The sequence below is a fragment of the Mauremys reevesii genome, linkage group 4, assembly GCF_016161935.1.
Source record: "Mauremys reevesii isolate NIE-2019 linkage group 4, ASM1616193v1, whole genome shotgun sequence".
Taxonomy (NCBI): domain Eukaryota; kingdom Metazoa; phylum Chordata; order Testudines; family Geoemydidae; genus Mauremys; species Mauremys reevesii.
The window spans coordinates 21,506,218-21,531,303 of NC_052626.1; the positions used below are offsets into that span (position 1 = coordinate 21,506,218).

Genomic DNA, 25,086 nt, shown 5'->3' on the forward strand with positions numbered 1-25,086 from the left:
AAACTAGGAAATACACTTCTCTAGCCAGGATGCTGGTGCTTGGTGCATCCTCCCCTGCCATTACTTGTAAACCAACCATTTTTTAGAACTAGCAGCGTGTGACCATGAATGTTGAATCAGACCCCTCGAATGTTGGATCTACAGTACAACATACACATGCCACTGCAACGCTTGTACTCCAGGGATGAAGCACATGGTAGCAGAATAGAGCCAACTACATGAAGCTGACTGCCTCCTCCCCACACTCGACATGATCCAGGGACAGAAGCTCTTCCAGGACAGCATGGCAATCTGAAGATACCTTTGACCCCCTGCCGCCCCCCCCCCCCCCACCACCACACCCGCCCCCTGAATCTTTCAAATACAGTACATGGGAGTTGATTTGGTCAATAAAACGCCAGCAAAAGTGCTCTCACTCAACTACTTTCCTGGTTGCAGTATGAACCATTTCTGAACCAGATGCATCAGTGAAAGGGTTAAATTCAAATCCTAACTGAAATGTGTGTTTGGGCTCCAGAGATACCAACCTGCAGTAATAATGATGAAAGAGCTGGTCTGAGATTTCACCTGGCATTGCAATAGCCAGCAAGCACCACATGGTGGCTAACGAACAAAAGGAAACGCCTTCATAGGCTTTGTGTAAGTAGCCCAGACTCTTATTTGGAACATCTTAACCTTTGAAACAGAGAGGCTGCACTTCTGCTGTTTACAGTATTGTCTCCCCTACCTCCCACAATATGATCATTTGTAAACATACGAACTTACCCCAGGTTAAAGACAGAAGCCAGGTCCATTAGCAGTTCCCCTTTATCCTTCAGGCCTGTCTTTTGGGCATTTACATCACTGCTGCAATTGCCACTGCCAATAAGCGGCAGCTACTGTGATCACATTCACTAGGAGTTTAATTGTAGAAATGTTAAGTTAAACCTCGTTTATCTTGGGTTTGGATTCATGAAGTTGTATTTTCTAGCTCCAGCTACTATATTTGTGTCCAAGCTTTATGCCTGCCAGGTTCACTGTGTACTATTAAATTTGGATTACGGATAAACACAAGCCCATTCTGCCTTTCCATTAATCTTTTTTTTTTTTGCTGTCATTGCAAGGAGCCAACAGGCTAATGTTAGTAGGGGGACAGGAAGGGAGGGAATAAACAGCATTATAAGTACGGTTAAGCTACCTTCACTTTACTAACACCCCCCGCACACTCCCCCTCCCCCCAAAAAAACCAAACAACAACAAAAAACCCACCACAGATCAGGCTTTGGGCAAAAAAAAGTTACAGATCCAGAAATCTAGCACAAGAGTCTCCTGGAAGTCTTTGCTCCATCATGCAAATCTCTCTCAGGGGGGGAAAAAAGCAAAACACAAAAAAACTTAATCTCTCAGGTCATCTTTATCCCTCATGAGGCAGCCATAAAAAGGCACAAATCTAATGTTTTTAAAAAGCTTTCTCAGGTAATCTTTGAAGTATTAATTCCATCAATTTAAAGGAACACTGTCAACTTGAAGCCTTCTAATTACAAAAGCAAAGTACTGAGTCAGAAGTGCCACCTACCCCAGAGACTCCCTGCCTTTTTGTGTTTTATAATCACTTTTCTAAAGTCTGCAGACACTCCTCACCCTCCCCAAAGGAAAATGGGAGCTGACCATGGCCTGATCTTGCTAAGAGAGCTACATCTCTACAGAACCTTGTTGATTTCAGTGTGTGGCTTTGCAAGGACATAAGTGTACATCCATGAGGTTGGATGCCTTTACATAGCCAAGCCACGATCTTGCAGAGAAAACAGTGAAACCAACTATACACAGGGCTGTCAAATGCACTCAGTACCCTGAAAAAAGGACAGGTATTTTCTCCTCCTCTAAACCCTGTCATGCATTTTAGGTTAAAAAAATTTCAGATTAAGGCAATTTTAAATTGATGGTGCATCAAATTCTAAGCTACCCTGCCATGTCCCCTTAACATTAAGAGAAGCAAGATCATACCTATATGTTCTTTGCAATGCTTAGCCCTTCAAAATGGTTAAATACATGGATCATGGCCGTTTAAAGGTGACCTACATGGTGACGGTTCAGGCTTTACTCGAAGGCTAGAGGATGCCAGGAGGATTTTCTCAACAAAGTGCTAGTTTCTCTGAAATAGGATACAGTCCTTTTGTTCTGTGTCTGTACAGCGCCTAGCACAATGGTTCATGATACATCATAATAATAATAATAATAATAGTTAATCTTTCCACCAGGCTGTCCTTACCCTCTGTTTGCTAGAGGTCCTCAGCTACCTCTCCCACAAGTCTGAACAGTAAGGTCACAAAAGCCATAAACCAAATTACAGCTCTCCCCAACCCAACTGCATGGCCAGCGGAGGCCACTCCTTAGCATCAGTCTCCAGCTATTGCTAATGGAGTTTGTAATGAGCTAGCAGCATGTTAGCTCTAAACACTATGACCAGTCCGCACATGGTTAACACTTAGTAACAACGGCAACCAAACATTTCCCTCCCCACCAGAGGCCTAGGCTGGCACATAGCTGTCTTCCCAGGGCCAATTCACCACAATTGTTTTGCATTGTCGACAGGACCGCAAAATAGTGCTTATGTAACTAGTTTGGCCGGCCTGACCTCCTCCCAGCCTTCTGCGCATTACGATACCCTAGTGCGCATGGCTCCAAGTACTGCTGGTTCTCCTCTGCAGGCACATCTGACAGGCAGTCTACTCCCCCCAACAAAACAATGAGACAGCGTCCAGGGTTTTCCCAGAATTTACCAAAGCAAATGCACTTAGGCAGAGGAGAAGGTGCAGGCGCATGTCAATAGTTGCCCCGTGGGAGGGGGGGGGAGGGGGCGTAAAAGAAAAAAGCTGCTGTGTGGATGCAGCTCAGCCACGTTTGTGTAACCAGGTCAGATGCCACCACGACCAGGTTATAAGAATGTTGTGCTGGTAATGCTCATGGAGCCTTGAGCTGTGCATTTCTTTCCATTTTAGTTAACCCAGAGATTACAGCTTCATGGGATCCACTATTCGCATTCTCAAGAGCTCTTGACAAGAACAGCCAAACAAGGGAAGGTGGAGAAGTTTTTCTATATTTTAATAAATAGTTAAAAAAAAAAAAAAGAACAAAAATCCCCACAGATTTGTATGGGAATGAAGAAGGTAGGATGGAGAGTGGCTGGGACAGGCATATGTACTTGGTAGTATAGGCTCTTTCTGAGGGTACTAAATACCACTCTGGCACCTGCTCATTTTTTTGGGGGAGGGGAAGAATAGCTCAGTGGTTTGAGCATTGGCCTGCTAAACCCACGGTTGTAAGTTCAATCCTTGAGGGGGCCATGTAGGGATTTAGTCCTGCTTTGAGCAGGAGGTTGGTCTAGATGATTTACTGAGGTCCCTTCCAACCCTAATAATCTAAGATTCTATGACTTTGGAGACAGTCACTGTACATAGCAAAGGCAGCTTCTCACTTTGTGGGTCACATTTAAACTACATGCCCATGAAGACGATCACCAGGATCATGTCATTACCCTGACTACTTGATATTCAGGCTTCCTCAGAGGCTCCTGGAACAAGCCAACGATGCTTCCTCATTTTCAAACTAGCCCAGTGTTCATAGAATCTCAGGGTTGGAAGGGACCTCAGGAGGTCATCTAGTCCAACACCCTGCTCAAAGCAGGATCAAACCCAACTAAATCATCCCAGCCAGGGCTTTGTCAAGCCTGACCTTAAAAACCTCTAAGGAAGGAGATTCCACCACCTCCCTAGGTAACCCATTCCAGTGCTTCACCACCCTACTAGTGAAAAAGTTTTTCCTAATGTCCAACCTAAACCTCCCCCTCTGCAACTTGAGACCATTACTCCTTGTTCTGTCATCTTCTACCACTGAGAACAGTCTAGATCCATCCTCTTTGGAACCCCCTTTCAGGTAGTTGAAAGCAGATATCAAATCCCCCCTCATTTTTCTCTTCTGCAGGCTAAACAATCTCAGTTCCCTCAGCCTCTCCTCATAAGTCATGTGCTCCAGCCCCCTAATCATTTTTGTTGCCCTCCGCTGGACTCTCTCCAATTTATCCACATCCTTCTTGTAGTGGGGGGCCCAAAACTGGACACAGTACTCCAAATGCGGCCTCACCAGTGCTGAATAGAGGGGAATGATCACATCCCTCGATCTGCTGGAAATGCCCCTACTTATACAACCCAAAATGCCATTAGCCTTCTTGGCAACAAGGGCACACTGTTGACTCATATTCAGCTTTTCGTCCACTGTAACCCCTAGCTCCTTTTCTGCAGAACTGCTGCCCAGCCATTCGGTCCCTAGTCTATAGCAGTGCATGGGATTCTTCCATCCTAAATGCAGGACTCTGCACTTGTCCTTGTTGAACCTCATCATATTTCTTTTGGCCCAATCTTCTAGTTTGTCTAGGTCCCTCTGTATCCTATCCCTACCCTCCAGCGTATCAACCACTCCTCCCAGTTTAGTGTCATCTGCAAGCTTGCTAAGGGTGCAGTCCACACCATCCTCCAGATCGTTAAAGATATTGAACAAAACCGGCCCCAGCACCGACCCTTGGGGCACTCCACTTGATACCGGCTGCCAACTAGACATGGAACCATTGATCACTACCCGTTGAGCCCGACCATCTAGCCAGTTTTCTATCCACCTTACCGTCCATTCATCCAGCCCAGACTTCTTTAACTTGCTGGCAAGAATACTGTGGGAGACTGTATCAAAAGCTTTGCTAAAGTCCAGAAATAGCACATCCACTGCTTTCCCCTCATCCACAGAGCCGGTTATCTCATCATAGAAGACAATTAGGTTAGTCAGGCATGACTTGCCCTTGGTGAATCCATGCTGTTGTTATGGTAAAGCCCAGTGAAGTACTTGGCAATGCTGTTTTACAGTAAAAGCTGTTTTATCCAGCACTATGAGGGAATGGGGGCGTGCTGGTAAGTGAAAAATGCCGGTTAACTAAGAGGGAGGGTGTTTGGGTGTGGGAGGGGGCTCGGGGAAGGAGGTTGGGGCACAGGGTGCGGGATCCAGGGTTGCTCACCTCGGGCGGCACCTGCGGAGCCACCTGCTGCTCCTGCAGAGCCGCCTGCTGCACCACCACCTAGGAGCGCCAGGACAGGCCACTGCTTGTGGGGAGCTACCCGAGTAGAGCACCCACCAGATGTGGCACCCCGGCCCCCTCTCGCAATCTGAACTCCTGATGGCCATTTCTCTGCCCAGGAGGAGCAGGGACATGTCGCCACTTCTGGGGAGCCACGCGGCGCCACGTAGGGAGCCTGCTGGCCCCACACCAACCGGACTTTCTATGAAGATTAGAAATGTTGGTTTATAGAGCTTGCCGATTGGTACAGGGCCTGATAAACTATTTACAGTAAAAGCTGTGTTCACAATGCCAGCCTGGCTTTATGTACTGAGAGACTGCTCTAGGCCAGGGATGCACAAACTTTTCCTGTCGCACGCCCCACACCCCCTTTTTCTTCGACACCGTTAATGGAATCTCTCCTCCATTACTGCACAGTGGGCTCAGCAGAGGAGCTTGGGCTGAAGGCGGAGCTGGAGATGGGGCGGGGCTGCAACTAGGAGCAGAGCTGGGCTCCAGCTGAGTGTCGCCCCCTCCCTGGCCCCTGTGGGGGCTGGCCTGAGCCCTGCTGCATGCCCCCTAGGAGGAGTGCGCCCCACGATTTGGAGACCGCTGCTCTAGGCCATTAAAAAAACATCATTAAAAAACAAACAAACTTTCACCATTCCCCAACTCAGCTCCCATCTACCAAACAGATTAGTTCCTTCACTTTACTTAGCTCTTCCTCTGCCTTGCTCAGCCCTGCCTCTCTCCAGTGAGATCTAATCTCCCAGCTCTGTCTCCATTAACAGCTCTCTCAATGCAGGCCAGAGCAGTTCCCCGAAGTTGAAGCAATTCTTCGGAGAAATCTCTTAAAAGGTCTAAGAGCACGAGAACAGAGTTTTGTAGCAGGTGTGGATGGGCTACATGGCACAGAGGAATGGACTGGGCAGAGACGAGCACAGCTATTTTAAGAGACAGTTGGGAGCTGACCTAGGGCAGACTGGAGGGATTTTGTTCTCGCTCTACTCTGCCAGAGCATACAACATTTTATTGTTCAGTCTTTGTTCATGAAACTGCCAGTGGGTACAACCACCTCAGTGACACTCTGTAACAAAGGGTTTGGGGGGGACGACCAGGAGCACACCTATAACCCCTTATTGACAGCACTCAGTTCAGAGTGTGTGGAGGAGGGTGAAAGGAGCAGCGAAGTTATTGACTCCCAGGAACATGGTTAACAAGCCAAGGGATGAAAATAACCAATATGCCAGTAAATAGTAGACAGGGCCAAAGCCACTACAATATCCACCACTTCAATATATTCCTCCAGAACGGGTAAAAACACTGTTCCATCTTCAAGCATACATGGCACAACTATGTTTTAACTGACCTGTGCTAAAGCCTTGGACAAGCAAGTCTATACCACAGTTAAGATACACCATTACACCACAAGACGGGACTACATCAAGGGACAATGACTGTAACCAGGTCCCCCAACAGTTTTTCCTGTAGTTTAGACGACAAGCCCTTACTCAATTCAAACTACTGAGATCTTCATGGAATCTTTCAGCATCTGCCTCCATTTCAGAGTATTGCTGTACTCACTAGGACAAGGATATATACTAACTGCTGTTCATTGTGCTTACCTTGCTCTTCCCATTAAGCCTTGACCCTGAAAGTAAAGCAAAACCTTCAGCAGTAAGATTGTGTGTAACAGCAGGTATGGGCTGAGGCCCTGGAGCATGAGCCAAGCTGGTACTGCACAGGTGCTAAAGGAGTGTCTAAGCCATCCTCACAGCCCTGATTTTTCAGCCATAACTCCCCTCCACATCAAATAACTCTACAATAAAAAGAAATTCTATAAAGACCTGCTGCAGTAAAGTCCTTAGTGGGGAGGGTCTCCCCACAGTATGGGAGATTGGTACAAGGAACCACGCTCCAACACTGTAAACTCTGAAAGGAGAGGAGCAGAAACAATACAGGGCCAGTTCAGATTTTGTACTGTTGTAAATCATGGCATGTTGCCCCAGAAGTCAGTATAGTAAAATTGCTGTATGGTCAGACACAGACAAAGTTCACGCGTATGAAATTTGAAAGGAGAAAGTTCCTAGACACTCACTGTCCAAGACCTTGCATCTTTGGAGCAGAGTCAGTTATTCCCTTTGGGGGTAATTCACATGCATTATATCCAATGGTACCAGTGGCCACAACCTTCCACAGTTGGTAACATACAGCCACCCCCAACTACACTTATGCTCACCACCCCCAGCCCAAAAAGAAATCCAATTCCTATCAGCAAGGGGCTAAAAATTGCCAAGCTAAAAATCAACCCTCACATCTGAAGCCAGGTACTTGCAATCTTTCACAATTTTGCAGACTACCAAATTTCGGAGGGTGGCCCAGGAAGAAATAACACATTTGTTTCCATCTGCAACCTCCTCACAAGACACACACACAAAAGAAGGAAGCACTCTCTCCCCTCCAGAGATTTTATACAATGCACACAAATAGGAATACAAAGCCACTAACTGGCAGTCTGACCCCACCACTAGGGGAGGAGGAAGAAGTCACACTTATATGGCACTTTTCATCTGTAGATTTCAAAGCCTCATCAACCTTTTACAGATAGGCAGACTGTAAGAGAGTAAGTGAACGCTCCACTGCAGAAAAGTCACCCAGCAGAACTCAGGCCACCCAGGATATCACTAGTCTGATACCCTATACACTAGATTACCTATACTGCCTCCTTTAGCACTCTTAGGGCTGGTATACACTAGTGGGGGTATTGATCTAAGATACACAACTTCAGCTACGTGAATAGCGTAGCTGAAGTCGAAGCATCTTAGATCGATTTACCTCGGGTCCTCACGGCGCGGGATCGACATCCGCGGCTCCCCGTGTCGACTCTGCTACCGCCGCTCGCTCCGGTGGAGTTCCAGAGTCAATGGGAGCACATTCAGGGATCGATATATCGCGTCTAGATGAGACGCGATATATTGATCCCCGAAAAAAATCGATCACTACCCACGGCGGGTAGTCTGGACGTACCCTTAGTCTTCAGCAAATCCTCACAACTGCCTTGTGAGGAGTATCATCCCTATGCAGCCAGTGAAAACAAAGGTCAAGCGATTTGACCAAGACCACAGAGGGAATCAGTATCAGAGCTGGGAGCAGCACCTTTAGTTCCTTGCTCCTGGTCTTGTGCTCAGGTCACAGCACAAAGTTAAATTAAAAGAAAATAACCCCCCTCCACTTTATTAAAGAGAGTTACCATTTAAATGCTAGCTATGTTAAAGACACTGTAATTTTTCAGGAAGTGAACCGCAATTAGACATTTCTATCACTAGTTCCGCCATGAGTTAATGGCCTTTGGAAACCTGTTCCCAGGGACACATTCAGTTTACAATTTGCTCTCACACGGATAGCAAAGACACTCTAATTGTTCCCATATTTTAAACTTGAGTTCCAGGTATGGGGTTATTGAGGGTTTGGGTATTGGTTATTTGTGGGGGTTTTTTTGTTTGGCCACGATTTCTTCCCTCTCTCCCCCACAAATGCCTCTACTTCTGGCCTCAAACTTTATTTCTGCTGCCTTCTTCAGCACATGACTGGAAGATCACAGCAGCTTGCTGATCAAGAGTCTCAAAAATTCACACCAGGGGGCTACACTTGCAAATTGCAGCGCTGGTAGAGGCTTTCCAGCGCTGCAATTACACCCTGTCCACACTTGCAGGGCACAACCAGCGCTGCAACTCCCTGGCTGCAGCGCTGGCCGTACACCCAGGTCTGCTTGGGGTATAAGGGTTGCAGCGCTGGTTCTGCAGCGCTGGTCATCAAGTGTGGACACTCACCAGCGCTGTTATTGGCCTCCAGGGTATAAGGAGTATCCCAGAATGCTTTTAACTAAATTATTCCCTTTGTTTTGTTATGCAGCCTCTCTTTGTTTTGTTGTCAATTCGGAGCTCCGGGCTCCGTGGAGCTGCTTCAAACATAGCTCCTGTTTGCTGTCATTAATCTGTAACTACTGTCAACAATGAAATGAGATAACCCCTGCAGGGGTTGAGTGTTTGCTTTGCTTGAGAGAAACGGGGAGGGGCAGAGGGGGGAAGACAGTATGTTGGATGCAGGTTGTTTGCAGTTAACAGTAAGGGGGTGGGAAAAATTTCTGATTTTGCACAGTGTCGGTTCCAAAAATCCACTCTCTCTCTCTCCGCCCCGGTCCCTGTCACACTGCCCCACACCCCCCTCTTTTGAAAAGCACGTTGCTGCCACTTGAATGCTGGGATAGCTGCCCATAATGCATCACTCCCAACAGCGCTGCAAATGCTACAAATGTGGCCACACTGCAGCGCTGGTAGCTGTGAGTGTGGCCACACACCAGCGCTGGCCCTGCACAGCTGGACGACCAGCGCTGCAACTACCAGCGCTGCAGATTTGTAAGTGTAGCCATACCCCAAGGAAGGAAATCATAAGAGGTCTTTCCTCCTCCCCAATGGATATGGTGGTTCTCGGCAGCTGTTTAGCAAGGAATGAAACCCTGTGTGTGGCACTTTTTTTAAATTCCCAAATTAGTTTTGAAGCACACTGAGAAGATCACACTGCGTAACCACTCTCTGCTGCAAAAGGTATCTTCGCTTTCTTAAAAATAAACCACTTAAACAAAAATAGGTATTCAAAATAGACTTACATTTTGCCTCGGACAGATTCTGATTAGGTGACCAGACCAGCATGCCAAGATTCTCTCTCTCCTGACAGCGCCTTGCAAGTTTGGCTTAAGAAAAAACAGATATACAGCAAAGTTAAAAACAGACTCAAGAATCTTATCACCAGCTAGTACCGAAACAAACTGGGTACAAGAGTGACTTATCGTCCAGCTTTTAGTCAATCTAACAAGGTTAAAAGCCTTCCTCCCTCTCCCCCTTTAGATCAGAGGCCTCTATTTGTCTCTTCTATACATCACTCTTAATACATTGTGACAGAGGAAGTATAGCCACCCTCTTTCGTGCAGGAATTAACATTCCTCCATCAACATACTTGATTACTCTTCTGCCTTTTGTTAAATGAAGGGGAGGAGCAAGAACTGGATGCTATGGATACAAGATCCTGAATGCTGTGGTCACTTCCTTGTGTAGTTAGGTCAGGATTTCAGGACAGGCACATGGAACGAAGAACATCCTGGGATTTTTTGCAAATCCCTGTTAATTATCTCAAGTCATCCTCCAGTTCCAACTAAGTATTTCCACACCGACATTTCATACACACTGGACCAGATTCAAATCTCGGTTATATTGAGGTCACTGGGATTAGAATCTGGGCCTTTGTTTGTCCAGTTACTCTAAACAGGGAAATGGCTCTCTTTGTTCATGGGTCTGTTACATCACAACAAAGAGCTGCCCAGCATAATGCATTAAAATCTTCAATTCAAAACCACGTGCATGTATGGTTCCTGATCTCTTGCTATGCGAGTTGCTCTTTCTGAAACCAATGCAAGTCTGTGTACAGCAATTTTTTTTGACAGTCTGCTGTTCAATTCCTTACACCATTAGCCTGGTACAGTAAAGATATTAGAAGAGAGAGTTATCAGAAGTAGACACACCAAAAATGGAGAGAGCAGAACAAAACGCCTTGCTCTGAGTCAGCACGTGTAGTTAAATCCATTACTAGTACTGGCAGCACCACGTTAAGAGAAAAACTCTCATATCTAGTTATCAGTGGAGTACTGGGTATTATTATTCCTACTGCAAAACCTCTCTGGAGTGCTAAAGATCTACAATGCTTCACATACAGAATGACACATACCCTGCCCCGATCTGATTAATAATATATAAATACAACAGGACCAAAGTTCAGAAGAAGAAATTCTTCGGGTACATCTGCACTGAACTGCCTCCTGCATCAGTGTCTCAGAGCCCAGCTCTACAGACTTGGGCTCACGCTGTGGGGCTAAAAATAGCAGTGTAGATGTTCCCACTTGGGCTAGAGCTCAGGCTCTGAGATGACCCACACCCCCATCACTGGGTTTCAGAGCCTGGGCAGGAACATCTACACTGATATTTTTAGCCATGTAGTGCGAGCCCCCGCAAGCCTGAGTCTGTAGACCCAGGCTCAGACTCGCTGCTGTGTGTCTTTTTTGCCATGTAGACATACCCTTAGTGATGAGAAGCAAAGAATAGAGACCGTACCCCAGGGTACTACATATGTGAAGTCAGAACAGGATTGACTTTTATAACTCATTTGCAGCAGAGACAGAGAGTTATGGTCTCTGGAAGCTTGGTGCTGGTAAGTACGTGTTCTTCAGGCTACATCAAAACATTCGGTGGGTGCATGCAGTGAACTTTAATGTTTTGACCGCTCAGGCTGCATTGATTTTTAACATTGCCTCTCCTTAACTTGGCATTAGACAACAAACCTAAGTTCTGTTTTCAGGTAACAGTTTAAATCCCAATAATACCATTTTAGAAACTGGCATGTTATTAACCTCTAATTCAAAGCAAAGATACCGATTATTTTTACTCTCAATTGTCTGGATGCTGACATTTGCATCATCTTTACACCTCAGCACACTAATGCAAGAAAGTGTATCTTCTCTCTGTTCTGCCATCAAGATGCTGAGAAATTAATGACCTTTTTCTCTAGTATTAAGAAGATTGGCAACTGCATCTTTCGAGTCACATTCAAACTCCAAGTATCCAGAAGATTCTGCCTTGGAATATTGTGAGCAATACACATTTTCGAGACTTTCTACATTAGGCAGAAAGTTGGGGGGTGGGGGAGGGGCACGAAAAGAGAAGCCAACATTCTCTGGAGGAGAATGACAGGGTGGAGACGGGATGTTCTATAGAGACTATAAAAACATCTTAATTTAGAACGACAATAACTGGACTTTGAACAAAACCTGCTATGATCTTGAAACATTCAGGATAAAGCTTCACCCTCTCATCTGTCCCTGACAAATCAAGATTATGGAGTTGTGAGAAAGTAAATTAGGTAACCCTGATGCCATTCACTTGTAGAATACTGCTCCACTGCATTATGCATCTCACTTCTATTCACCCATTGTTCAGCCTACTACAGAAGTATCTGAACAGAAAAAAACAACAACAACAACAAAAACACCCTACCACTATAAGAGGTTATATCTAAAAGAGAACCTCACACCATTTGTGGATACACAAATAAATGCACAAGAACTAGTGAGAGACTCCAGTTAAGATTTACTTTAAGCAGTGACAGTCGACTACACCCCAGAAGATGTATTAGGCTGCATTTTGTCAGTTAGGATTCAGGAGTCAGTTACTTAAATGCCAAAAAGAACTTTGCTAACAGAGTTAAGGGTTGCCCAGTGGTGCCTCGTGCCCCTCCAAAATGTGAAGAGTAGCTAAATGTAAAGCCTCTGAAAACCAGGAAATACCTTATTTACTGGTTTTCAGAGATTAAATTTAGCCACTCTGCACATTATGGAAGGGCACAAGGCGCTACCTTACCCTACAGCAGCTGTAGCAGCACAATTACAGTATTGCAGCTATGCCGTTGTAATACAGACACTTCCTGTCAATGAAAGGGATTTTTCCTTCAATAAAGAAGGTAATCCACCTCTCCCAGAGCTGGTAACTAGGTCAATGGAAGAATTATTCTGTCAACCTACCTGTGTCTACAGTGAGGGTAGGTTGGCCTAAATACATCACACAGGGCATTAAATTTTTCACAGCCCAGATGATGCAGCTGGGTTGACCTATATATTAGGTCTAGACTGGGCCAGCAGTTTTCTGGTCCGCAGACCCCTCGGGATCTGTGGACTGTGTGTAACTGGTCCATGAAAGGTTGTCATTACCACAGAACAGTGATTTTCAACCTGTGCTCCATGGATGGGGCTCTGCAGACTAGGTCTAAGATTCCCAAAGGGCTCCGCATCTCCATGTGAAATTTTTTAGGGGTCCACATATGAGGGAAAAAAAGGTTGAAAACCACTGGACTAGGCCTAATTCTGAATTAACAACAACTGGGGGCTTTTAAGGGTTTTTTTTTTTTTTAAACAAGGAAAAGACTTTCGTACCACACACACACACACACACACACACACACACACACACACACACACCAGCTCTCCTCCTTCCTTGCACCTGGCGCCTTGGCAAGGATTACCCCACCCACAGAACACACTGTATGTTAAACCCCTTCGCTGCATCGGCGTCACCCTCTCACCTCCCCTCTCTCTGCCTGTCCAGCACAGCTTGGTTCCCCCTCCTCCCCACACAGAGGCAGGCATCAGGATGGGGCCCACAGACTAAGGAGCTGGGGAAAGGTGTAAACAGTGGGGATATTTTTGAAGGGGTGAGACAGACATGGGGTGCGTGAATATGGGTTTTTGGGGGGAACAGATGACCCACTTCTTTCCACAACCTTCCAACCCCCAATATTCTCTCCAATGTCTCAGATTTCCCCCCAGACTGCTCCGAGACTGCTCCAACTCCAATGTTACCGCCATCACACCCATTGCTCATCTTAGTGGCTGCTCTCATCCCCTTTCCCTTGCACATTTAGTATCCTTGCTAACACATGGGGAAGGTGGGGAGACAGGTTAAGACTGCCCTGCCCCCAACAGAGGTATAAGGGGTAGGCAAATGATAGGCTGTGCATCACTGTTCATGAATATAATTCTAAACATTTTTTAAGGTGAGTTGATTGGCCAACTCACTGAGTCCCCTCAGTCCCCTAGGGGGACATGGAGGAACGCGTGGGGCTCAGGCCAGCCTGGGGCAGGGCTTGGGGAAGGAGTGCCGCCTCCGACTGACCTCAACGGGCCCCCCAGCCTGTGGCTCAATGGCACCACCCGCCACAGTCACACCGATTTCTGCTTCTGGCAGCCTCCATGCCCAATGCTGGCTCTGGCCCCAGAGACCTTCCCACGCACCCTCCCACACCCTAAAAATCTGAGGGAGGAGGGGCAGGTATTGCGTCTATTTTTGTGTGTTGGGGGAGGTGCAACCAAAAACTAATTCAAAGGGGGGCTCAGCTCAAAAAGTCTGAAAACCTCTGGCCTAGTCAAACCTACAATAAGGTGGGTGCACAACTGATTAGAAAAGCATACTCAGAAGGCAGTTAGCTTAGGGTTCGAAATTAAGATGGAAGGGCATAATGAGAGGGGTCTCACAGGGATCTGTCCTGGCTCTGGTTCTAGTCAATATCTTCATGAATCATTTGGATAATGGTGCAGAGAGTACACTTAAAGTTTGCAGAGGATACCAAGCTGGGAGGGGTTGCAAGTGATTTGGAGGACAGGGTTAAAATTCAAAATGATCTTGAGAAACTGGAGAAATAGTCTGGAATAAACAGGATGAAATTCAGTAAGGACAAATGCAAGTACTATACTTAGGAACAGACAATCAATTGCACAAATACAAAATGGGAAATGACTGCTTAGGAAAGAGTACTGCAGAACAGGATCTGGGGGCTATAGTGGATCACAAACTAAATAGGATTCAACAATATAATACTGTTAAAAAATGCAAACATCATTCTGGGGTGTATTAAGAGTGTTGCAAGCAAGACACGAGAAGTAATTCTTCTACCCTATTCAGCACTGACAAGGTCTCAAGTGGAGTATTGAGTCCAGTTTCAGGTGCCACGCTTCAGGAAAGATGTGAACAAATTGGAGAAAGTCCAGAGGAGAGCAACCAAAATGATTAAAAAAGTCTAGAAAGCATGACCTATGAGGGAAGATTGAATAAACTGGGTTTGTTTAGTCTTGAGACGAGACAGTCTGTAACAACCATTTACATACTTGAAAAGAGGAAGGTAATAAATTGTTCTCCTTAACCACTGAGGACAGGACAAGAAATAATGGGCTTAAATTGCAGCAAGAGCAATTTAGGTTGGACATTAGGAAAAAAACTTCCGAATTGCCAGGGTAATTAAGCACTGGAACAAATTACCTAGGAAAGTTGTGGGATCTCTGTCACTGGAGGGTTTTAAGACCAGGTTAGACAGATACCTGTCAAGAATGGTCTAGATACTCAATAGGTGGCTCACCAAGGCTTCCTGTGTGGCCAATCAACTCACCTTAAAAAATGTTTATAATTATATTCATGAACAGTGATGCACAGCCTATCATTTGCCTACGACTTCCTTAGTAAGTAACTTACTGCTGGATCTTAAGTTCTTACGATAGCACCGGCTACGATTGAGCTGGGACATTGCCTATTTTTTCCATCAGTGATGGTAATGGAGCCAAAAATGAACACCAATGTAAGTGAACGTTGCAAAATCAACAGCAAAAAAAACAAGCTTTTCACCCAAGCTGGAGAGTGGATTTTTTTTATTACACCACCTCATTTAAACGCAACACTTTTGTGTTTAATGTGCCAAACCACTGTATCCGTCTGTAAAGTCATCAGTGCGAAGTGCCACTTTGAATCAAAGCACAGTAACACTCAACATGGCCATTTCCTGGCAGTGTTGCAAGACGTGACAAAATTGAAAATCTGAAGTCTTCGTATCACACTTCAAATGTCTCCTCACAATATCAGTGACTGTGCAGGACAAAGTAACAGCTGCTTCTCTTCAGATACTGTTGGTGCTAGCTAAAAAGAGAAAGCCTTTCCTGGATGCTGAGCTTGTGAACAAGTGCACATCAGAAATACTGGAGGAGCTTTTTGCTGGAGATAAAAACAAAGATGATATTGTGAACCAAGTGAAGCAAGTTCCCGCCTGATTCCCTGGCAGCACAAAGATTGGAGGTAGTTTACGAAGTCTGTTTATCAGCACTGCTGTCCAATTTAAAAAACAAAACAAACACCACCAAATGCATATCTCTGGCAGTGTATACATCAAGCGATTTAAGTGACACTGCCCGGCTATTACTGTTTGTTAGATTTTAGGATGGTGATATTTTCAAGGAAGAATTTTTATGTTTAATACCATTAGAAACCTACACCACAGGAGAGGTCATTTTTGAAAAGGTAAATGGATTTTTTGGGGAAAAAAATGCTTTATATCTGCAGAAAATAAAACTTGCTTGTTACAAACGGAGGTCCCTCCATGATAGGAAAAAAAGAGAAGGACTTTGCTTCACATTTGGCAGAGTTACACCCTTCACTAAATACACTTCACTGCATCATTCACCAGACTGTCCTGTACAGTAAGTTGTCTGGGGATTTGAAAAAACAATGGGTATTCTGATGAGATTAGTGAACTACATATGCTCAACTTTTAGCTTGCAACAGCGGCTTTTTAAAGCTTTTTACAGTATGTTTCAGCCAAATACAGTGAGTGACCTGTTGCAGCACAATGATGTTCACTGGTTAAGTAGCAGGTCTGCGTGTTAGTGAGGTTTTGTGCGCTTCAGACTCTTTCAAAACCACAAGACAAACAAGGTTTACGAGTTCCTGGAATTTATGAATTATTTCCCCTCTGTCAATCTGTGTGATATTACTGGTCACATCAATTCCCCTAAATTGTAGATCCAAGGCTGGGCAAGCAGTATTGGGGATGGGTTTGAAAAAGTGTGTGCCTTTCAGAGGAATCTTGAAATCTTTCAGACTTATCAGGAAAGATGTTGTACTTTCCTACATTTCCTGTGAAACTACAGATGAAACTTCGCTGAAAACAATGCAAGAATTCCTAAACAATCTGATTGAAAAGTTTACAATTCCAAAGGATTTGTTTTTACTTGTTTGTTGTCTCTGCCAACAGACTTTGCCCTTCCGAAGCAAAGAACATTCTTGATTCAATTGATGAAGGTGCTTCTCAATTAGAAATTGTAAGGCTCCAGAGCACAGATGTCTCGAAGGCAAAATTCAGAGAAGTGGGACTTAGCGATTTCTGGATTCAGTATGCTGACCAATAACCAGAATCCAGCCATCTATCTTTTAACAATGTTCGGATCAACGTACCACTGCGAATCCGGGTTTTCTACCATGAACATTATTTTTTTAAAACTACCACTATCGCTTGACAGATGAGCATGTTCACCAGTGCGTATGCCTTGCCCGGACCTCCTACAACCCACTCTTCACAAAGCTTGTCAGAGATCGCTGATGTCACCTCTCCCATTAGCGATTGCCACAAACCCACGTAATAATGTTGATTTATAAACTTTGTTAAAAGATAGAAACCCTAACACTTACGTTGTAATCAAGGTTTTTATTTATTGACAGCTGAAGGGGTTATTATTTTTTCAGCATTCTGCGCAAATGGCCGCCTTTTGTCATAAAATTGTCAAGTCAGCCTGAAAGTAGATCTAATTGAGTATCACTGGTCTATGTAATACTTAGCCCAGCCTCAGTGCAGGGGACTGGACTAGATGATCTATCAAGTTCCCGTCCAGTCCCACATTTCTATTATTCCCTTACGTCAGGTACAACTCCCCTCTGGCCCCTAGATATTACCCTGAGAAATGGGGCTATGAATGACATCTCCTACCAGGACCCAGCGTGTCCAGCAGCCTTAAACAAGAGAGGAGAACCCGGGAATAAAAGGCTCCCCACCACCCCAATCATCCCCCATTTCCTCTGCCACCCACCTCATCCTCCACTATAACAAGTGACACAGCGAAGAGCAGCTCAAGCACTTGTCTATGCTTGGAATGTACAGATAATTATTCCAGAACAGTTATTTCAATATAACCCTCATGTGGGCACAATCTAGAATAACTATTTTGGAATTGTTATTTTGGTACATTTCTGTGCACAGGCAAGCCCTACAACCCACCCATGTTGGAGGGAAACTAAGCCCCCCCCTTGCACCTAATTCAGTGCTTTGACAGGCTATTCCGCCAAAGAGCTAACTCTGGCACATGAAGTTTCATTAAAAATCATCCCTTTAATTAAAGCTGTTTTTAGGACACTTGTGCGGCTTTTTGTGTTGACACTCTTACACTGATTTACATTTGGTTTATAGCAGCTGAAACCTGTAAGTTTAAATGTGCAAGCTAAACCAATATAATCAGTTTTAAACAGACATACAAGCGTCCACACAAGGGTTCGCAGCTAAACAAATTTTTAATCAATGGGTTTTTAGCCAGTTTCAGTTAAACTGTTTCAAGCTGTGTTTTGACAATAGCAGACGAGGAAGTGCTGACGTTCTGTTATAAGACTGAGGCCTGCATTTTCAGCCATCCTATTTAAATGCCGACAAAGTAGTTGAGTTGTGTACAGACACCCAATACATCACTACCTAAGAGTGAGTCTCTATAAACAGTTGCTAAATTCCCAGTGATTTCCCTACACTCCCCTGAATTTACCCCAACACCCCCCCCCCCCCAGTTTTGTGAACTAGTTACATGCCAATTTAGTGACTGTTTGGAAATTTGAATTGAAATTGAAACATTAATACACACTTTAAAAGCATATACAGTGTATGATAAAATACGTGTATCTGAAAAAGTAGAATAGATTTGAAAAGTATGAGCATAGACTAGCTGTTTTTTATGACAATGTCAGTGCATTCATTTCGGTGATGTTGGCCAACCTAATCATTTCAAATGATGATTTGTAAGCAAAGTCTAAATGAGCTCTCCCTGACAGCTAGTGATGAGCTGGGGCCAGGGGGAAAGGCTTCAGGACCAGATTGTATTTACATTCACACCTAATCTACCTAGGTATCCAGCAAACAGAGCTGTGTTGACCAAGTGATAGATTTTGGCTGGGGTTGGGTTACAAATCACTTGAATGCGGGGAAGGGGGGCAGAAATATGAAACGTTCTTATTGTATGAGTAAAGGGCAGTAGAACTGTAGTTAGCTTGCACTGATTGAGGGCATCAAGAGAGAGGGTGGGGACCTGTCCCTCTCCACTGTTTAAAGACAGAGCTGATTAGGCTCCATAGATAGACCTGATTATCAGTGGTTTCAGCTGCAGTGGTCACTTAGAACAAAAGACTAAGTGTTTAGACAGTGTTTCTGTGTAAGAGACGGCCCACACTGCACTAGCAACGAGGTTCCCCCACTGAGAGCTCAGCTGAAATCACTGAGAGCTGGGTGGAACCTCAAGAGACCAACTCGCAGAGGGTCACAGTGGCAGCAGAAGGTGACTGCGCAGGGCCATTGGCAACAGAGCGGTGGAGTGAATGGTGGCACAATGAACAGCAGTGGCCAGAGCGAACAGCGAGCAGCTGGAGGAACGAGCAAGGTGCCTTCTTGCCCCCCACCTGGGAGGTGTATTCATGTGACAGCACCTCTGAACTCTGAGTCTCCACTGATCAAGGACAACACCGGTGAGTGGGGTGCGGTGGAGGGAAAAGTGAGGGGCACGTTAAATAAACATTTGTTTGTTGGACTATATTTTAGTGACTTTGCTCCAGAATGCTAGATTTGTGACTGGGAATGGAAACATATAAATATGTTTCTTAGTAGGCCAAGATTTTTAAAATGCAGTATTTGCCAAGGTTGTTATCTCGCATCATTGTTATCTTGAGAGGTCATTATGTTGGGGAGTTTCTGTACTAAACATTTTTATTATAATTAATTTTTACATAAGAATGGTCATACTGGGTCAGACTAATAGTCCATATAGCCCAGTATCCTGTCTTCCGACAGTGGTCAAGGCCAGGTGCTTCAGAGGGAATGAACAGAACAGGGAATCAAGTGATCCATCCCCGTTGCCCATTCCCAGCTTCTGGCAAACAGGCTAGAGACACTCAGAGCATGGTGTTGCACCTCTCCCCATCCTGGCTAATAGCCACAGATGGACCTATTCTCCAGGAATTTATCTAGTTTTTTTAAAAATCCTGTTATAGTTTTGGTCTTCACAGCATCCCCTGGCAAAGAGTTCTACGGGTTGACTTTATGTTGTGTGAAGAAATACTTCCTTTTGTTTTTTTTAAAACCTGCTGCCTATTAATTTCATTGGGTGACTGCTAGTTCTTGTGTTATGTGAAGAATTAAATAACATTTCCTTATTCACTTTCTTCACATCAGTCAAGATTTTATAGACCTCTATTGTATCCCCCCCTTAGTTGTCTCTTTTCTACGCTGAAAATTCCCAGTCATTTTAATCTCTCCTCCTGTTTCATACCCCTAATCATTTTAGTTACCCATCTCTGTACCTTTTCCAATTCCAATATATCTTTTTTGGGATGGGGTGACCAGATCTGCACACAGTATTCAAGGTGTGCACATACCATGGATTTATATAGAGGCAATATGATATTTTCTGTCTTACTATCTATCCCTTTCTTAATGATTCCCAACATTGTTTGCTTTTTTAACTGCTGCTGCACATAGAGTGGATGTTTTCAGAGAACGATCCACAATGACTCCAAGATCTCTTTCTTGAGTGTTAACAGCTAATTCAGACTCCATCATGGGACTTAACTATCTTGAATAGTTTTGTATCATCTGCAAATTTTGCCACCTCACTGTTTACCCATTTTTCCAGATCATTTATGAATATGTTGAACAGTAATGGTCCCAGTACCAACCCCTCAGGGATACCACTATTTCTCTCTCTCCATTCTGAACACTGAATTTATTCCTACCCTTTGTTACCCATCTTTTAACCAGTTACTGATCCATGAGAGGACTTCCTTCTGATCCCATGATGGCTTACTTTTCAAAAGTCAATTTAAATTAAATACATTTTAAAAAAAATTTTTTTTAGAAATCTAGACCCGTTATGTGTTTTGGTGCAACTTGCATTATCCTTATGTTAAATTTGCATTATCCTAACAAAACATTTACTTAGATATATCAAAGAGATATGAATAATCTATTTATCATCGGCCCCGACACACACCCCATAAATTCAAACACGCCCCCTAATTTCAAGTCCTGGGGAAACCACTGTAGATTCCTAGTGTTACGGAGGGGGAAGAGAAGAGCCCCAATTTGCCCTTCTCCCAAGCATTGTTCATATCAGGGCCTTTGCACCCTGTTGCCCTCCCCTCTGCCTACCACCATTGCTGAGCTTGAGGCAAGTAGGAGCCAGAATCCTTCCTCTATCTGCAGCAGAAGGGCCTGCTGCATCCAGCCACTCCGGCATAGTCCCAAACTTCACCACTCCCAAGAGTCATAAATCACCACCTGTTCCCAATGGAGCAATGCAGCCCTATTGTAGATTCTCAGCAGTGGCACAGCTTTCTGGGTGAGGCAGCTATATCGTTGGAACAAAGCAAGCTGTTTATTAGCTTATGCTGGCTGTTTGCATTTTTTGCCTTTGCTTTTCCTTATGTTCTTGTTTGTTCCTAGTTCAGGTGTGGTCAGGCTTCCCTTCCTGTCTCCACTAGCTCACTGCTATCAGCACGCATGGCATACAAGACAGCAGTGCAATCTGAAGGTGCAAAGCATGAGCTACTCCTGAAGGCATTCTGCACCAAAAATTTTTTAAATTCTGCAAGTTTTATTTGTCGATAAACAAACAGATACAGAGGCTCCAGCATGGCGGTAGGGAGCACAGGCCACTGGCTGCACGAAGGTAGAAAATCACCCCAAAGCCCCCCACCCCACCCCCAGAACACGGACTCAGTGGTGAGGCTACATCCGACCCAGACATAGCACAAGGCCTGGGGCCCTGCCCCTCTGTGCCAGGTAGGCTCAAAAAGGCAGGATCCAAGTGTGGAGGGGCTCAGTGTGTGTGTGGGGGGGGGGGCGGGGTCCAGGTGTGGGGTGAGAGGATTCTGTGTGGGACAATCTGGGTGCAGGTAGCTCAGTAGGGGGGGGGGGTCTAGGTTTGGGGGATCTGGATGCACAGAGGCTCGTGAGGGGGAGGTTTCCCAGGTGAAGGTTGTTGGGGTTTGGGTGTCGTCGGGGGTGGTCTGGGTGCTGGGGAAGGAACCACTCTTACACCAGACACACCAGAAGACTAATTGTAAACTGTTTTGGCCCGTTCAGAGAGACAAGGTGGATGAGGCAATACCTTTTATTGGACAAACTTCTGTTGGTGAGAGAGAGACGAGTTTTCAAGCTTATACAGCTTCCCAGTCCTGAAGAGAACCCCTGCGTGGTTCGAAAGCTTGTTTCTCTCACCAATAGACCTTGGTCCAATAAAAGAGATATTGCCTCACCCACCTAGTCTCTAATATTCTGGGACTGACCCAGCTACAACAACAACACTGGATAATGGCCCATTCAGTCCTTCAAGTTTGTATTATTTCCCTGCTGTGAGGGTGACAACAGGGCAGACTCATCCCCATCTGTAACTCTTCTGGGGCCACCAGATGTACAGTTGGCCAGTTTTCATTTGGATACTAAAGAGCTAGACAGAAGGGTGTTGGCCCTCTTCTCCCCCCTGCTTAAACCCTTCCGGAAAAACACTCCCCAGACCTGAATAACCAGGCTTGGTGCAGAAGGTTCGGAGGAGGTAACGGAGGTGGAAGGGGATGAATAATTTCCCCCATCCCTAAAGAAACATCATACCCACTCCACAAGATGTGTGCGTCCCTATGTATATCTAGTGCAGAAGCGAGGGGAACCCCAGCTGGCCCTTGGTCATGCCACATTCCCCACCGGGGTACAAGGAGCTCCTACAAAGCAGTGCAATGGAGCTTCTCAGTCCTGGCCCTACTGATCTCACCAAGTGTGGGAGCCTCTTCAGGGTAGAATCTGTTGAGCAACACTGCCTTCAACAATGTGAAGGACTTTTTCATTAGCCATCTGCCTTACACTGACTTTCATCCCAAGACACCTACATACTAATGAATATAAGGTCCAGTCCTTCTCCCATTGAAGTCAATGGGAGTTTTGCCATTTACTTAGTGGACAGCAGGATGAGGCCCTTAAATGTAATCAAGATGCTTTGCAGAAATTAAGAGAGCAATGTATGGCTGCTATTAAAAAGTACCCCATGCCAAACACACAGGCTAGCTAGTCACATACACAATATTAGATCTTAAATAAAAGTTCTCCAGCAGATCCTGCAATTTCCTATTTTCTTAAGAAAATGCTAATTCTGCTGTCACTGGAGTCAGGTGTATGCAGTGTGTGATAGAATATTAAGTTCTCCAGCAGATTCTAATCAACATGAATACATCTAAGTTGACACCAAGTGATATGAGATGGGTTGAATCATCGACTCCTTGTTATAGTTCACTCAAGGACTGAGAAAAATATAGCATGTGTGTGTTCTAGAGGCAGCGTAACAATGCATTCCAGTCACTTTGGGTCATGTCTCCATGATCCATATGCAGAAAGCTCATCTTCTGCATCAGTGCCCCTCCTTTCTGCCCCACACCACCAGGTTTGTGCAGTCCAGGATCTATGCATGTGTACAGGGAGGGGAAAATGTACACACACACACACCCCAGACGCTACCGGGAAAGGATAAAACAGCTTAGAGCTCTATTACAGCTTTCCAATGAAGCTTCAACTACAGAACAGAAATACCCTTCCACCCCCGCCCCAAACAAGGGCAGGACTTGGAACAGCTGCAGTCGTTGGTGGGGGAAAAGAGAAGAAAGAATGCTTACTAGCCATATTATGCAGCTGGTCCCAGCCACCTGCAGGTACCCCAAGACACACCCCACCACCATCTGTAACGATCGGGGAGGATTTCTGCCAAGCAGATCCTCCAAGTTTCCTTCTGCCTTATCACGTCCTGTGGGCTTTACCTATACAAGGGTGATCCAGCCCTCTTATTTTTTTGGCCTCCTGTGGAGGTCACTACTGTGCAGAGAGCTATGGAGTTTACCTGCAGTGGCATAACTCAGAAGCACCTTGCTACCAGCCTAGATATAACCAAGTCTGCAGTTAACAAATGCCACTGTTCCCTAAAGTACTGGAATTCTGCAGACATGGAGGTCACATAGTATCTATTGTTAGAGAACAACATGAAAGGCTTTCAGCACCACCACTGAACTTTGTTGAATTACTTAAGTTTATGTGCAGTCCAAAACTGAAATCCCCCAAGTATTGATAGTGAGAGTCCAACACTCAAAAGACTACTGAATAACTAGCAACAGCATTTACTGAACCTCTGTCATATCTGGCAGTAATTAATGGTTTGATGTTTTATGATAATAGGGGTATAGACTTTTTGGGGGGGACTAGAGTTAAGTGAAATAAAAGCTGTTAAATATCGCTTTCATGAGTAGTTTCATACCTCCACTAAAATATAGCCACTTTTTAAATAAAGTGATATAAACATAACACCCGGCATTTTCTTAATTTATTAATGAAATCCTTACATTTTTGGCTGGGCAACTCCCTCCTCCATATACACACACACACAAACTTGTCTACACCCATGATATACAATAGAAAAAAAAAAAAGTCAGCCTTGGCTCCAATAATTTCAAAAGAGACCATTTAAAACTCAATATTATTGCCCAGTTAAATCAGCATTACTGACTTCAGAGTGGTACTGCATTTCAACAAGAATTAGCTTTAACAAAAAGTTGTGCTGATGCAAAAGAATTCAAACCATTTTGAGAACAATTAAAACAGGAGAAAGAAGTTTTCCCATCCTCTTTCCCTCTTGCCAGTGTTAACTGTCTCAGGCAATGATCCAATGAAATTCAAAGCAGTGCCCTGCTACACATCTGCCTTCTTGTGCATGTGACTTATCCTTGGTCAGCAGATTATGCTTGTGACCCCCTTTCATTTCTATTTCAGCAGGACTGCCTAGATTTAATTGCTAGTATCTTGATGAAGTAGTTTTGTACATACTGTAGTAGTGTTAAATGTAGCAGAACATTTCTAGACCAAAAACCTGTAAGTCAGGGGACTTTTTAATTAAAAAGGTTATAAATTAAGCAGCAGTTAGCTCTTCCTATACATAGCTACACCTGATTGGCACTATAATCTATATGCAAATAAAGTGCTGAGGGCAAATTTGTATCCACCCGTGAAACAGAAGCTACTATTTAGAGTGCTATATATAAAAGCAGCACCCTACACCACAGGAGTAAATGAAGGTGCTGTACTACAAACCCAGAGGTTGATGTAATAACCATTAAGGGTGTGTGAAAATATTGCTTTAAAAGTTACTGAGTTACAGAGTAATCATCCAGCATGGGTTAAGGAGGTCATTTTGCACTTCTAAATGAAGAACATTAAAAGAGCTGAAGGAAAATGAGCTCAGTAAGAGAGACACTATTCCA

The 25,086-nt window shown here is 44.7% G+C and overlaps 1 protein-coding gene across 3 annotated transcripts in view; it reads right to left on the minus strand.

Annotated features, from left to right (window-relative positions):
• Positions 1-25,086, minus strand: part of RCOR1 (REST corepressor 1) — a 130,209-nt gene that overhangs the window by 53,655 nt on the left and 51,468 nt on the right. For all 3 annotated transcript variants that reach the window (XR_005598269.1, XR_005598268.1, XM_039538034.1), the window contains exon 3: positions 9,744-9,827. Coding sequence is in view for 1 of the 3 variants with exons in the window: in XM_039538034.1 (XP_039393968.1) it covers positions 9,744-9,827 (84 nt within the window). In the remaining 2 variants the exon portion in view is untranslated. The remainder of the gene's footprint in view (positions 1-9,743; positions 9,828-25,086) is intronic.